The sequence below is a fragment of the Cynocephalus volans genome, chromosome 2, assembly GCF_027409185.1.
Source record: "Cynocephalus volans isolate mCynVol1 chromosome 2, mCynVol1.pri, whole genome shotgun sequence".
In the NCBI taxonomy this organism is placed as follows: Eukaryota; Metazoa; Chordata; class Mammalia; order Dermoptera; family Cynocephalidae; genus Cynocephalus; species Cynocephalus volans.
The window spans coordinates 176,990,793-177,003,999 of NC_084461.1; the positions used below are offsets into that span (position 1 = coordinate 176,990,793).

The 13,207-nt window shown below is 43.8% G+C and overlaps 1 protein-coding gene and 1 non-coding gene across 8 annotated transcripts in view; both read left to right on the forward strand.

Annotated features, from left to right (window-relative positions):
- GOLGA3 (golgin A3) overlaps positions 1-6,174 on the forward strand; it is a 42,628-nt gene extending 36,454 nt beyond the window's left edge. For all 7 annotated transcript variants that reach the window (XM_063088003.1, XM_063088005.1, XM_063088006.1 and 4 more), the window contains 3 exons: positions 734-898; positions 1,735-1,898; positions 2,586-6,174. In XM_063088003.1, coding sequence (XP_062944073.1) covers positions 734-898; positions 1,735-1,898; positions 2,586-2,790 — 534 coding nt within the window. In that variant the 3' untranslated portion in view covers positions 2,791-6,174. The remainder of the gene's footprint in view (positions 1-733; positions 899-1,734; positions 1,899-2,585) is intronic.
- A 5,031-nt stretch (positions 6,175-11,205) lies between these two features.
- On the forward strand, positions 11,206-11,279 carry TRNAI-GAU (transfer RNA isoleucine (anticodon GAU)). Its single transcript has one exon. It is a non-coding gene; the product is annotated as a tRNA-Ile (tRNA).
- The last annotated feature ends 1,928 nt before the right edge of the window (positions 11,280-13,207 follow it).

Consider the following 13,207-nt stretch of genomic DNA (forward strand, 5'->3'; position numbering starts at 1 on the left):
CCCCAGTCCCCAGTTACTGGGGCTGAACTGTGTGATGTGTGTAGCAGAAACTCCTACCAAACAATTCTGAAGACATTGTCCCCAGTTCAGAAGGTGTAAGGTGTGGTCACCTGGTCCAGGTCAGACAGCTGGAAGGAGGCAGAGCCAAATCACGAGCTTGGGCTTCAACCCCTCAGCTGAGCTGTGTGAAGTGTACCAGGAACATGATTTCATTAGATGCAGTAAACGGGAGAGTGTATGTGAAAAGTTTACCATTTTGTGATAGTATTCCCTATGAAGAGCTCAACAGACAGAGTCTTGACTGCTCAAGGAAAGCGTCAGGAACATAACTTGCTGAGATTCCTCACTTGTAAATGAGTGGTTTGAGTCACAACTAGAATTGATTTATGTCATGTCTTAGGAATGGTGGACTAATTATATAGTGGCTGACCATGGAATTTACACGAGATTCTTGGGGTTCATTGTACAATGTGGCCATAGGGATACTGTTGGTTCCTTGGCAGAGGCTCTGGAATTTGGATGAGAATGTTGAGGCTGTGATCGTAACTAGGTCCTTCACAATCTAGATACCTGGAGGGAAAATTGTATTGCGATGGAAACATCACATGCTTCATTCTGTAAAAATCAGTGCCATATTTCTCGTCCCTTAGAATTGGGACATACAAACTAAGATTGTAGCAATGTGTCTAAAACCTTTTTGTTAACTTTAAGAATCTGTCTTCACTTTCTGTAGAATATCAAGTCTGAGCTGGAGCTGGTACAGGAAGATCTGTCTATGACCCAGAAGGATAAATTTATGCTTCAAGCTAAAGTGTCAGAACTGAAGAACAACATGAAGACGCTCCTTCAGCAAAACCAGCAGCTCAAGCTGGACCTGCGCCGCAGCACGGCAAAGACGGTATTTAGGCTCACGCTCCTTTCAGGCTAACTGGTGTCTGCCATAGACTTGTTTGGATGGGAGGTTGGCAGGTTTTCTAGTCATTCAGACATAAAAAGATATATTTAACCAACACTTAGCAACTATTGTATGAAAGTATATGATAATGGAGTATTCTGCTTGTATAATGGGCCAAATCATTTTCATTTTCATTTTATTTTGGTGCCTTTTCTGACAGAACATTTGCTTTTCTTGAGTTCAAATACGATTTTGTTGTAAGATGCTTTAGAAACTAGATGAGAGAATGGTTTGTGATGGAGCAGTCCTGGCTGTGTTTTAAGACTGGGATGCAGTGGCTCCCAGAGCGGGCTCGGGCCAGGAACCCCAAGACGCTCTGAGCGTTTGCACATCTGACAGTTTTTCTGTACTCAGTCTCCATATTTTCCAGGAGGCAGGTGCAAAGAGATCTCTCAGATTCAGAGGTTTAGCATCGTTTGCCTTTTCGTGAAAAAAGTTTCAAGTCCTAGAAGAGACAGTCTGATAAGTTGAAATTTTTTAAAATTCTTAGGGAAGCTCAAAGTCAAGGCTGTGGGACTCTCACAGAAAGCTCCTATGAGGATTCTAGTTTAGGATTTAGCTCCATCCTCCTGAGGATCCAAGACACAGGTTGTTTGAGCTTTGCCAGCCTTTCTTGAACTCGTGTGACTGTCAGGCTATGCTGATTTATCCACCAGGGTGATCCCCTTCACGGAGGTGCTGCATCAGGCAGGGGAGCCCATCTGACCCAAGCTGTGACAGTGGAGACTGACTAGAGGGAGGGGACCATGGGAGAGCTAATGATGTGTTTTCATAAACAGAGAAAGGAGCTGAAAGGTGAGGCCAGTTCTTCCAGCCCCGCGACGCCCATCAGGATCCCCGACTGCCCAGTCCCAGCCTCACTGCTGGAGGAGCTGCTGCGGCCCCCGCCCGCTGTGAGCAAGGAGCCCCTCAAGAACCTGAACAGCTGTCTCCAGCAACTCAAGTATGATCTGTGTTCTATGTTCCATTTGTATAGTCTTTAAAACTAAATGACCTGTTTAACTTGGGGGAATCTCTCCTGTTGCTGGCATTGAACGCCCAGCAAAGTTTGAGCAGGTTTATGGTAAGTAGAGGTTACTTGCACCCAGATGTGGTCTCTAAATCCACAGTGTAAAGCAACAGTTGCCTAGAGTTGAACTACCCGTATGAGCCCCGAGAAGATGGAGACCAGACGTTTTGAACTGTCAGCCTGTATGTAGGCTGAGCCTTCTGGCTCCATGCAGAAGGGGCCAATGTTTCTAGGGTGTGGCCATGTGGGGCCTCCATGGGCAGGCAACGGGATGTCATTTTTGACCTTGTAAATGAAAGTCATGTGTGATACTGGCTACCAGTGACGGCTTCCACACAGCAACTTGGGCAGAATTGGGCCCTCAATGCTGTGTCTTTTGCATATTCTCATAGAAGCAGATGTCTTCCTGAAGCAGAAGCCCAAGCCACAGTCTGTTGGCTTCTGTGCAGTATAGAGAAAAATGCCACAAGCACTGAAGTTCTGAGCACTTCATGGGCTTTACTGCCCCTGAAGGTGCCATAGACCCTCGTGAGTGAGCAGCTGTGCAGCTGAAGCTTGTCACAGATGAGTCCGTGCTCCTGTGACCGGGGCTTTCTTCCTTTGCTTCTCCTGTATCCACAGGCAGGAGATGGACAGCCTGCAGCGCCAGATGGAGGAACACACCATCACCGTGCACGAGTCCCTGTCTTCGTGGACCCAGGTGGAAGGCCACCTCACAGAGCCGGCCATTGCCAGTCCTGCCCCCTTCGGAGACCACTCCAACCCTAGGGGTGACATGAAGAACCACAGTCAAAGCAGGGCCTCCAGAGAAGGACTGGAACAGTGACCATCACAGGCCTCCCCTGAGGGTGTAGCCGTGTAAAGGGATATTCTTTATCAATGTTATTTATTTGATTCTGTGCTCTATGTTTTTCTAAGAGATGAAATTTAAGTTTTGCTTTTGCCTTTAACAAGGAGTAAAATAACAAAATGAGAGCCAAGGATTAGAGAGTCACTTGAAGATCACAGTTAGCTTTTCCCACAAAATGACGAAATCTTGAAAACCTAATTTAGGTGTCTGTGAGGAACTTTGAGTGTATCTGAGGGTTACATGCAGAAGGAGGTATCAGGGGTAAATGCTGCTGTCTGAGGGTGATGCCAGCTGCTGGTTACTGACAGAAACTTGTCCGACGAGGCTCGTGGGCTCCACACAGCAACGGGACGGGCTGGGGCCCAGCTCCTTACTTTCCTGTTCTGTTCAGTAAGAGCTTTACTTTCCTGCGGAAACGAAATTTTATCTGCACCTTTGGTTTTTTGTTTTTATTCTTTTCCATGACCATCCTACCATAGAATATATATAAAAATACTGAAATTCATAATCTAATATTTAAAAAGTATATGCTTATTTAAAAATGACTTGTCTTTTTATTGATTGCCTTTTGAAAATTTGCTGTTGGGAAATAATGCACATGTAGGTTTTAGGGGATGTCAGTCAGAAAATTATATTTTAAGAAATATTTTATTTTCTCTACCTTCTAAAACCAAATATTCTTACACAGAAAGGGTTCTTTATTGTTTTAGTTTTACTTTATTTCTGAGGTTCTTTCTTTCCTGTGCAGTTTCTCCATAAGTTCATGATGCTGACTTTTGTCACACCACTGGCCCTGTGTGGTCCCACTGGGCAGGAGCAGGTCAGAACCTTGGTGAGGTCTGGCAGCTAGCAGGAACTACAAAGACGGTGAGGTCCCACTTACTGACCTGACATTTGGAGAGCCCAGAGAGAGGCCAAAGTAGGAGAGAGGAAAGTGGAGGAGGAGGAGAGTGGGCTGGGGCTTCCTGCAGAGCCTCCTGTGTTTTCCACTTGAGCCCAACCCATTTATAGATTGCAGGGTGGGTAACAATCCTTTCTCCAGGGCCCACACTTCTGTGCCCCAAGTAAAAATGTTCACTGTGGCCCATAGGAACGCCTCTGTCAGCATAGTCATCAAGAGAAGTCCTGGGTCCTTGGTGGTTGCACTGGTGTCATCTGGAAAGCAGAGGTGATTTTCTGAAAAGACAGGCTAGTGCCATGAGGAAGGCGGCTGTGGTCTCCTGGGGTGTTTCAGGAACAGATGCCTTATTTGAAATTGGCACTAAGTATTTGAGAGTTTACATTTCCCACCTGAGAAACTGAAACACTGCAGACACTGACTGGGAGAGTTGAGGTCTGTAAACTTCCTTCCTAGTTTGATAAGAAAATCGAAAATATTTATTGTTACGAGCTAGGAGAGAGAGAGAATAGATCCACATGGTCTCCTGTGCAGATCAGCTAGTTTGAAGATGAAGTTCTGAGTGTTATGGTCAGTCCAGAAACTCCTGTTGATGTATTATTATTTGTGTCTATTTTGTGGAGAAAACAGTATGGTATTTTTAAGCTGTGTTCTCTTGTAATATACTGTTAAAAGGTTAATTGATAGCGTTAAGGTAGCATTAACTGCAGAGATGTTTGGTGTTTAAAAAATATTCCCTAGCAAGTATCAGAACTTCTAAAATACGTATATCTTTTGTACAGGGTTAATCTTGAAATAATACTTGAAAACATCATTATAAATATATCCTACTTTTTATCTTAAGTTGGAAACCATTTTTGTCTAAATTTGTTCTTGTACCATTAGAAAAGAAAAATGGTAATTTACATTCTTATTTATTTTGGCTGTATTATCCCTTGTTTTAATTTTTAAACATGTCATTTCATGTTTTTAAACCATGAAACAACACACGGGCTCATTCTGTGGTGGAGCTTCTTCCTCCTTGTTATGGAAGTTCCTCAAGCAATTGATGTTCACAGTGTCTTGTTTTCTCTTAGGCAAGGATAAACTCATTCTGAATATATTTGGCAAGTGAAAGCAGATCTGTTCCTCATCCCTGTTCCCCTTGTTTAGTTGTCCTGCTTGTGTCTGCATGCACATGCGTGCACATGTGCATGTGTTTTCTTCTCTTGATTTTTCTGTCATCGTCCTGTGCCAGTTCCATCACCCATGCCCTCTTTTGGTGCAGCACAGGCCCTGGCCTGTCTTTGTTCCTGCTCACTGTGTGTTTCTTGTCTACTCCTGTTTTCACATATGACCTGCATTTCGGAATCTGGGGCCTCTTGTGTCCAGTTGACACTGCCTTTAGGCTTCCATAAGTCCCCTGAAAGAGGATGTTGGATTTTTTAATTGCCTGTTTTTGATTGTTGTGGCTTTGGTGTTTTTTTTCCTATTTCCAAGGGACTCTACTGGCACTTCTACCTCCAGTGAATAAAGTTTGAATTGTTCTTGTGGGCAGAAGTAGGAATTATGGAATTTACTCATGGAAAACAACAGTCAAGTCTGGAGTGTTATTTTTATAAAATAGTGGGGGCACTGCATTGTATTTGTGCATATTATTTATCCACACACTATGTCACGTCCTATTGCAGGGAATGTTGGCTTGGGCACTTCATGATGTCATTACTTGTGTTCCAAAAAAATTTATTGCTATTTGGATTTCATTGACTTTTCCATGGTACATGTCAGATAGATGCCACGGATCTTATAAATTTACATACCTTTCTTCTATTCTTTGGAAGATGTATCAGGCAATGTTCTTGATAGTATATGAAACTGCCTCTACTCAGGCCTGGATCCAGGGAATGGGACTGGCCCTCTAAGAAGATAGCCCATGGTGTGCAGCAGTAGGAAGGTTGTGTTAAACTCTGTTTGAAAACGTACTTTTCTTGGTATAGGGATCCTACAAAAGCCATGGGTCTGAAAAGTCACCATGACATATATTCCTACTTCTATGAATGTTTTCAACAAAATTAAATGTTACGTGTAAAGGTTCTAGGGGTGAAAGAGAAATGTCCTGGAGTCTTCCTTTCAAGGACCCCTCATGACGTGAATAACGCTGTGATGTGAGATGTCCTGAGCCTTATTCTAACAAGCTTATTCTTCCAAGTTCCAGGCAAATCTCATGATTTTGTAGTCTCAGGTTATAATAGGATCCTGGAGAGTAATGTTTTAGAGGGTCTAGAAAATTCAGTGGTTTTGAGTTGTTTGTTTCTATTAAAAACTTCCTCATAAAGGAGAGTCCTCAGGTTGGGGCTGTTCAGGGGAAAGGTGTCACCATGTACAGCAAATTGTAACTTTAAAAAGCATGTTGATTTTTTGTAAATTTAAGTGTGCTTGGGAGTTCCTTAAATTTTGTGCAATAAACTATTTTTTGGTAAAGATTTTCATATTTCATTTGGGGGGCTTCATTTTAATATTTGTATTTTGGCACATTCAGGAGTAACTTTTTATCTCATGTTGTTACACACTCTGTTCAAGTATTTGTTTTAAAAGAGAACTTTACTCTTCTGCCAAAGTTTTTTTTTTTTTAAAAGATGACTGGTAAGGGGATCTTAACCCTTGACTTGGTGTTGTCAGCACCAAGCTCACCCAGTGAGCAAACCGGCCGTCCCTATATGGGATCCGAACCTGTGGCCTTGGTGTTATGAGCACCGCACTCTCCCAAGTGAGCCACAGGCTGGCCCTTCTGCCAAAGTTTCAGATTGGATGTGAAACCTAGCTTCTGGTTGTTACTTTTGACCGCAATATAAAAGTAGCAATTTACCCACATTTCTTCCATCTTCAGCCCATACTTTATATGTCACCATCTGCAAGGGATACAAAAATGGGGAGCATTTATAGGACAGCAGAGAATGTGCTCTGAGTCAACTGAAAGAAAAGGGTGGTGGCTGGTCTTCAGGCTGATGCTTCCTGCAGAGTCCCCGGCCTCTGCTGGGCTGTCACTGCTAACAAGTGGGTCATGACTCTCAAATTTCAACATTGCGACTCCCCAGGCTCATCTTTTTCATCCATATTTTATTTTTGGTCAATATGAGTTAGCCAGGTATAGAGAGTTTTGGGTTAAACGTTATTATTAATAAACAGCATGGTTTTAAAAAGTCATAGGATTTGACTTTGTGGCGGGATTTACATTTTTTCCTGTGACTCCACTTTGCTTCTACAACCAAGGGCTAGGTAGTTACTATACTATACGGATCTAAGGAGAAATTCCCTGATCCTTCTTTTGTGGCCTTAACTTCCTGGACTATTTAGGATACAATATTTTTTGCTTACAGTTAGCACTAAGCAGGCTTATCTGTATCTAAACTTTTTCCTTTTGTATATAAAGTTGCAGGCACTGAATAAAATGGATTTATTTTAAAGCTGTATCTACTTCACATAGATGTTCTGTGTTATGTCCTTACAGCGTTGTACAGGGTGCTACAGAAGGGTTTTAGCATGGATGTATGAGAGCACTTCAAAAAGTTTGCAGGAAAATTTGTATTTTCTTTTAATTCTATTTTTTCATGGACTTTTTGAAGTATCCTTGTATGGGTAGCTACTTCCTGGCTTAGAGTGGTGGCAGGTACTGTCAGGAATTTGGGGCGAGTATGACCAAGGCTGATGGGAGGCTTAGTATTTAAAAATCACCAGGTCGCTCAGAAATCTGGTATCTCGTGCAGTACTAAGAAGATGTGGGGAAAATATCAAATAGGATTATTTACACCCCCGCCATCCAGTTCGATGGATAAACATATTTGTTAAAGGAGTGTCCAGGTCTGTCCTAGATGAGAAAAAATTCTCAGCAATCAGTAACTTCTAAAATCAGAAGCATTGGAATTCTGCTTGCCTTTATGCACGTTTCCATTTGACAATGAATGTTGCAGATTGTGATGAAAAGTGTACTTTGACAAAGGCCTTTTCCCTGGAAACAGTGGGCGATACTAAACTGTGTTGCCAAGCTGTCTCTGGGTTCTTTGCGATGCCCTTTGTTCACCTCTTTGTGTGGGGGGCGCAAGTAAGCTCTATCTCTGTCCCCTCAGCTCTCAGGATGGCCCCATCAGTGACCTTGGTAGGTCATCCACATTTCTTAGCTCAGTCTCCAGCTGAAGTTAGGGCTGAAGATGGCGCCTCCAGGTGTGAGGACTGAGGACTAAGTGTGCGTGCATGCATGCATGTGTCTGCCAAAGGAGGTAGAAAACCTCCAGCTTGGGGCTGGTGGTGGCAGCATGGAAGCACCTCCAGGGATGCCTCCTTCACCTGGTCTGGAATCTGGAGTAGATGTTTTGTCAGTTCTTGTAAGCCCAATTTCTGTTCGTCCGCTGGAAGTCCACTTCTGCCTGCAGTGTTTTACATCTCAATATTCTTTCATTTTTACCTACATTAAATAGTGGTCAATAAAAGGGTTGGCTTCTTAACATTAGAGTTCTGTTTCCCACTTTTCCCCCTTGATTATTCCATTCTTATTTAATCAGGTGTAGACTGCAAGGTGGGGGTGAGGATACAGACCTACCAGGACACTTTCTTGGCTGCATTCCACAGGAAATCTGGGATGAGGATACCAGTCAGGCTGGTGAAGTGCTGTACCAGAGAGACCCCCAAACCCAGTGGCTTAAATGAGAAGTTTCTGTTTCATGGAACAGCCTGATCAGGGCAGTTTCACAGTGCTGAGGACAAAAATGCCTTCTATCTTTTGCATAAACCACAGCTCCCATCTCTGGCCTGGGACACTGCTCCAGGTCCTACCCTCCGATCTGCATTTCCAGAGTGGGAAGGGGAGGACATGGAAAGCACTCTGTGGTCCCTATTTAAGGGTGCGACTCAGCAGCTGCACATACCACCATCTGTTCGTTTTCCATTGCTCTCGCTTAGTCACTGGCCACTGGATGTGCTTTTTAGCTAGATAGTAGTGTGTGCAGCCACAGCCAAGAGTGTCTGTTATTGAAGAATGAAGGATGGATACTGGGTGGCAACAGTCTCAACCACAGTTCACCATTTTCCAAATAGGTTTTCTCATCAGAATTACTTGGATTCGTGATTCAGATGACAAAATCTCTTATGATGGGGGAGGACCCTGCCACCCCTTTAAGACACTGAGTATATAGGATTAAACAAACCAAAGTGCTTTTCCTATACTCTTACTCAGCAACAATCAACACAGAAGATGTCTGTGACCAAATGTGTGGGGGGTTTTCCCCACCAGCAAGCAAGTAATTCTGCAGCAGATACCTCCTGGGTGTCCTCTAATTCAAATCTTTTTACATTATCTACCTAGAGACAGAGCCAGATCCCACAAATTAAGGGCTCAGTCCCCGACTTCCCCCACTTGAGATGCCAGTTGCAATCCCAGGCCCCTGGAACTTGTGACCAATCAGCTATAAATCAGGGTCTCCACAACGCCCTCCTCCAATTAATTTACTAGAATGGCTCACAGAACTCAGGAAAACACTTCACTTACATTTGCTGTGGTTTTTTACATTATTATTATTACACTTACTGGTTTATTATAAAAGGTATTACAAAGGATACAGATGATACAGATGCATAGGGCAAGGAATGTGGGAAGGGGTGCAGAGCTTCCATGCCCTCCCCAGGTGGATAACCCTTCAGGAACCTCCATGTGTTCAGCTATCAGGAAGCTCCCTGAACCCAGGCCTCTTGGGTTTTTATGGAGGCTTCATTACATAGGCATGATTGACTAAATCACTGGCCAATAGGGATCAATTTAACCTTCAGCTCTTCTCTTCTCACTGGAGATTGGGCTGAAAGTTCTAACCCTCTAATCCTGCCTTGGTCTTTCCTGTGACCAGCTCCTATTCTGGAGCTACCTGGGGAACTGCCAGCCACCAGGCATTCATTAGCATACAGAAAGACATCACTTTGGAGATTCCAAGGATTTTAGGAGTTCTGTGCCAGGACACAGGGATGAAGACCAAATATATATCACAGGCATAGACATATAAATCTTACCACTGAGAAAACTAAAGCACAGGGAAATTAAGTAATTTGCCCAGAAGGCAGGGGGCAGAATGTATACCAGCCCAAGTGGTCTGGCCCAGAGCCTGGTGCTTTCATCACCACACAATGGCACATATTCATAAAAAGATCAAAATGGTGAGGAGCTGGGAATAGAGATCTGTTCTCATGGTACTTAGTAATTAAAAACAACAAATGGTAAGGTTCATTCCAACCAAGGCACTCTTAATTCTTTTTATAAATGGATGAATAATTTACACTAAAAAGAAAAGTGCAGATTTAAGTATACAGTTTGATGAATTTTGACAAATGTGTGCCCATGTTATTATCAACCCAAACAAGATACAGAGCTTTTCCTTCACACAAAAATAGTTCCCTCATGCCCCTTTCCAGATAGTCACCACCAGTTAGAGGCAACCGCTATTCTGATTTCTATCAAGGTAAGCTTTGCTGGTTCTTAAGACTCATAAAAATGGAATCATATAGGGCCGAGCCTGTGGCGCACTCAGGAGGGTGCGGCGCTGGGAGCGCGGCGACGCTCCCAATGGCCGGTGCACTCACTGGCTGAGTGCCGGTCACTAAAAAGAAAAAAAAAAAAAAAAATGGAATCATATAGTATGCACTCTTTGATGATTGGCTTCTTTTGCTTAGTGTGTTTTTGAGATTCACCCACGTTGTTGCTGAATAATGTACAGTACAACCATGTGGTAGTATATACCATCATATGGCAGTTCAGCAATTTGCTTTTCCACTTACCTGTTGACATACATTTTGGGGGTTTCCAGTTTGGGACTACTATGAATAAAGCTGCTATGAACATTCCTGAACAAATCCCCGTGGACTTCCAATTTCCTCCCTTTTGCGCAAATACCTAGGGGCTGCATTGCTGAGCCATAGGGAGGTTGTCTTGGTCCATGTGGGCTGCTGTGACAAAATACCATAAACTCGGTAGCTTATAAACAACAGAAATCTCTCAAAGTTCTGGAGGATAGCAAGTTTAAGATCAAGGTGCCGGCAGATTCAGTGTCTGGTGAAGGTCCATTTTCTGGTTTATAAACAACTATCTTCTCACTGTGTCTTCACATAGTGGAAGGGGCGAGGCAGCTCTCCAGGGCCTTTTTTATAAGGGCTCTAATCCCATTCATGAGGGTTCTGCCCCATGACCTAATCACTCCCATAGGCCCCATATCCTAATACCATCACCTTGAGAGTTAGGATTTCAACATATGAATTTTAGCAGGGGATACAAACATTCAGAGTGATAAATTGAAAACTGCTCTAGCATCAATAATTGAGGTCAGCTAAATTCCCAAGGCCCTGGGAGGCCGGGTATGTGGCAGTAGTCACATCCCCCACGTCCTGGAACACTGCTAAACAGATTACCTTAGGCCTAGAATCCAATCATGGTGTCAGCTCATAGAGCTATAAATTATCCTAAAGAATGTTGAAATGGGGCTGGCCAGTTAGCTCAGTTGGTTAGAGCATGGTGCTGATAACACCAAGGGGCAGGGTTTGATCCCTGTACTGGCCAGCCACCAAGAAAAAATTAAATAACTTTAAAAAAACGTTTAAGTGGGCAAGGTGATTCTTAACGGATTTAGCAATTGTTTAAAGAGCAAGATGTAACCATTAACCAATTACTAACTCATGTCATGCTAGACAACCAAGGTAAAGCCTGATTGAGGAGGTTGTCCCTACTCCTCCTCTTTGTGTGATTATAAAAATATTGAAGCTCTATTTGTACCTCGGAATATTTTCAAAGGTAACCTGGAGGTGTTTTCCTGGGCTGCAGTCACTTGTACTCGCTCAAATAAACTCTGTCGTTTAACCCATGTTTCCTTCCTCAGGTCCACAAGACCATGGCAGAATGTACATTTAAATTTATAAGAAACTATCTCACTATTTTTCAAAGTGGTTAACACATTTTATACTCCCACCAGAAATGTATGAGAATTCTACAGTTCCTCCACATCCTCACCAAAACTTGATATTGTCAGTCTTTTAGTTTTACTCATTCTGGTGGGTGTAAGGCAGTATCTCATTATGATTTTAATTTGCATTTGACCGATCTTTAAATTTACTGACCCATTCTTCTGTTGTGCCCAATCAACTGTTGGTACCATCCAACGTTTTTTTTAACCAAAGACATTAATTATATTTTTTAGGTCTTTTTTCATTAAAAAATTAACATGTTAAATACAGTAAAATTCACCCTTTTTATTGTACATATATGAGTTTTGAAAAGCATATGCAGTTGCGTAACCATCGCAATCAAGACACAAAATGCTTCCATCAGTCCCTAAAACTCCCCACACCACATTGTAGTCAACTCCTTCCCCTCCCCTAGGCAACCACTGTTGATTTCTGTCCCTTTGCACAAATGGAAAGTACGGTATGGAGGGTGACAAGCACCTCCTCCATTGCTGTGGAAGCCCTCCTTGCCCCCCGGGACAGGGTGGTGAGAAAGTAAAAAATAACTCAGAAAATACACATCCAACTGGCCAGTGTCATGAGCGGTCGGAGGTCGCAAGGAACCAAGGCCCAATACGTTTGTGTCTTTACACAATATCCAACTTTTATTAATGTGAGGATCATTAATACCGGCCATGAGCTACTATGGAGTTCCGGCAGGGAGCAATTCCCTAGGTACTAGGCGGTTCACTCGCGGTCAAAGCCGCAGGCACGCAGGCTCAAGCTACACACCATTGCATTCACTTACTCAACAAACAAGTAACAATATAATCAAGTGAAGGTACAGATAAAGAAAGAAAGCGAAAGTCTGAGTTAAGGAACTAGCCCATGCGCCGAGAGGCCGGCCCTCCAGTCTCACCAGGAAGGTCAACGTCTTGCAACGAAGTCGCAGGTGGGGAGCCATTCGAGCAGAGCCTTCGGCGGCGGCAGACGCCAATGTGAGACGGTCCAGAGCGAGAGCAGCTGTCGGCCAGATGATCCGCGCTCAAGGTGAGCAAAAGGCTTGGGGCTTACACCTGTTCACACCGCCTAACCATACCACCTGTCTTGTTTATCAATGCCGTGCGTCTGACGGCTTAGTGTTTGCCCATCAGCTTGGTTCAAAACAAACTGTTCGCTACTATTTCGGTTTCCTCAGCGTGACCAATTCCATTGTGTTTCTCAGCTGGAGTGCTTCATTTTCCATGCTGTACACACAGATAAAGTCGGCTGCCAAGATGACAGAAAACAGTATTTCTCCTGGCGCACGCTGCAGGTGCATAGTCCCTTGCTTTCTCACTCGCGGAGAAACGTTGTTCTCTGCAGCCGAGCGCCACCACAGACCTTACTGTCTGAAGATACATCCGCAAGGACGAAGCGTGCGCCCTCGCCTGGAGGGTCTGGGCCACTCTGACCCTCAAGAGCAGACGCTCTGCCTACCGGGCGGCGCCGCGGCTTCTGAACGCGGCCGTGCGAATGCGCCCTAACAGCGCAGTGTCGGGGACGCCG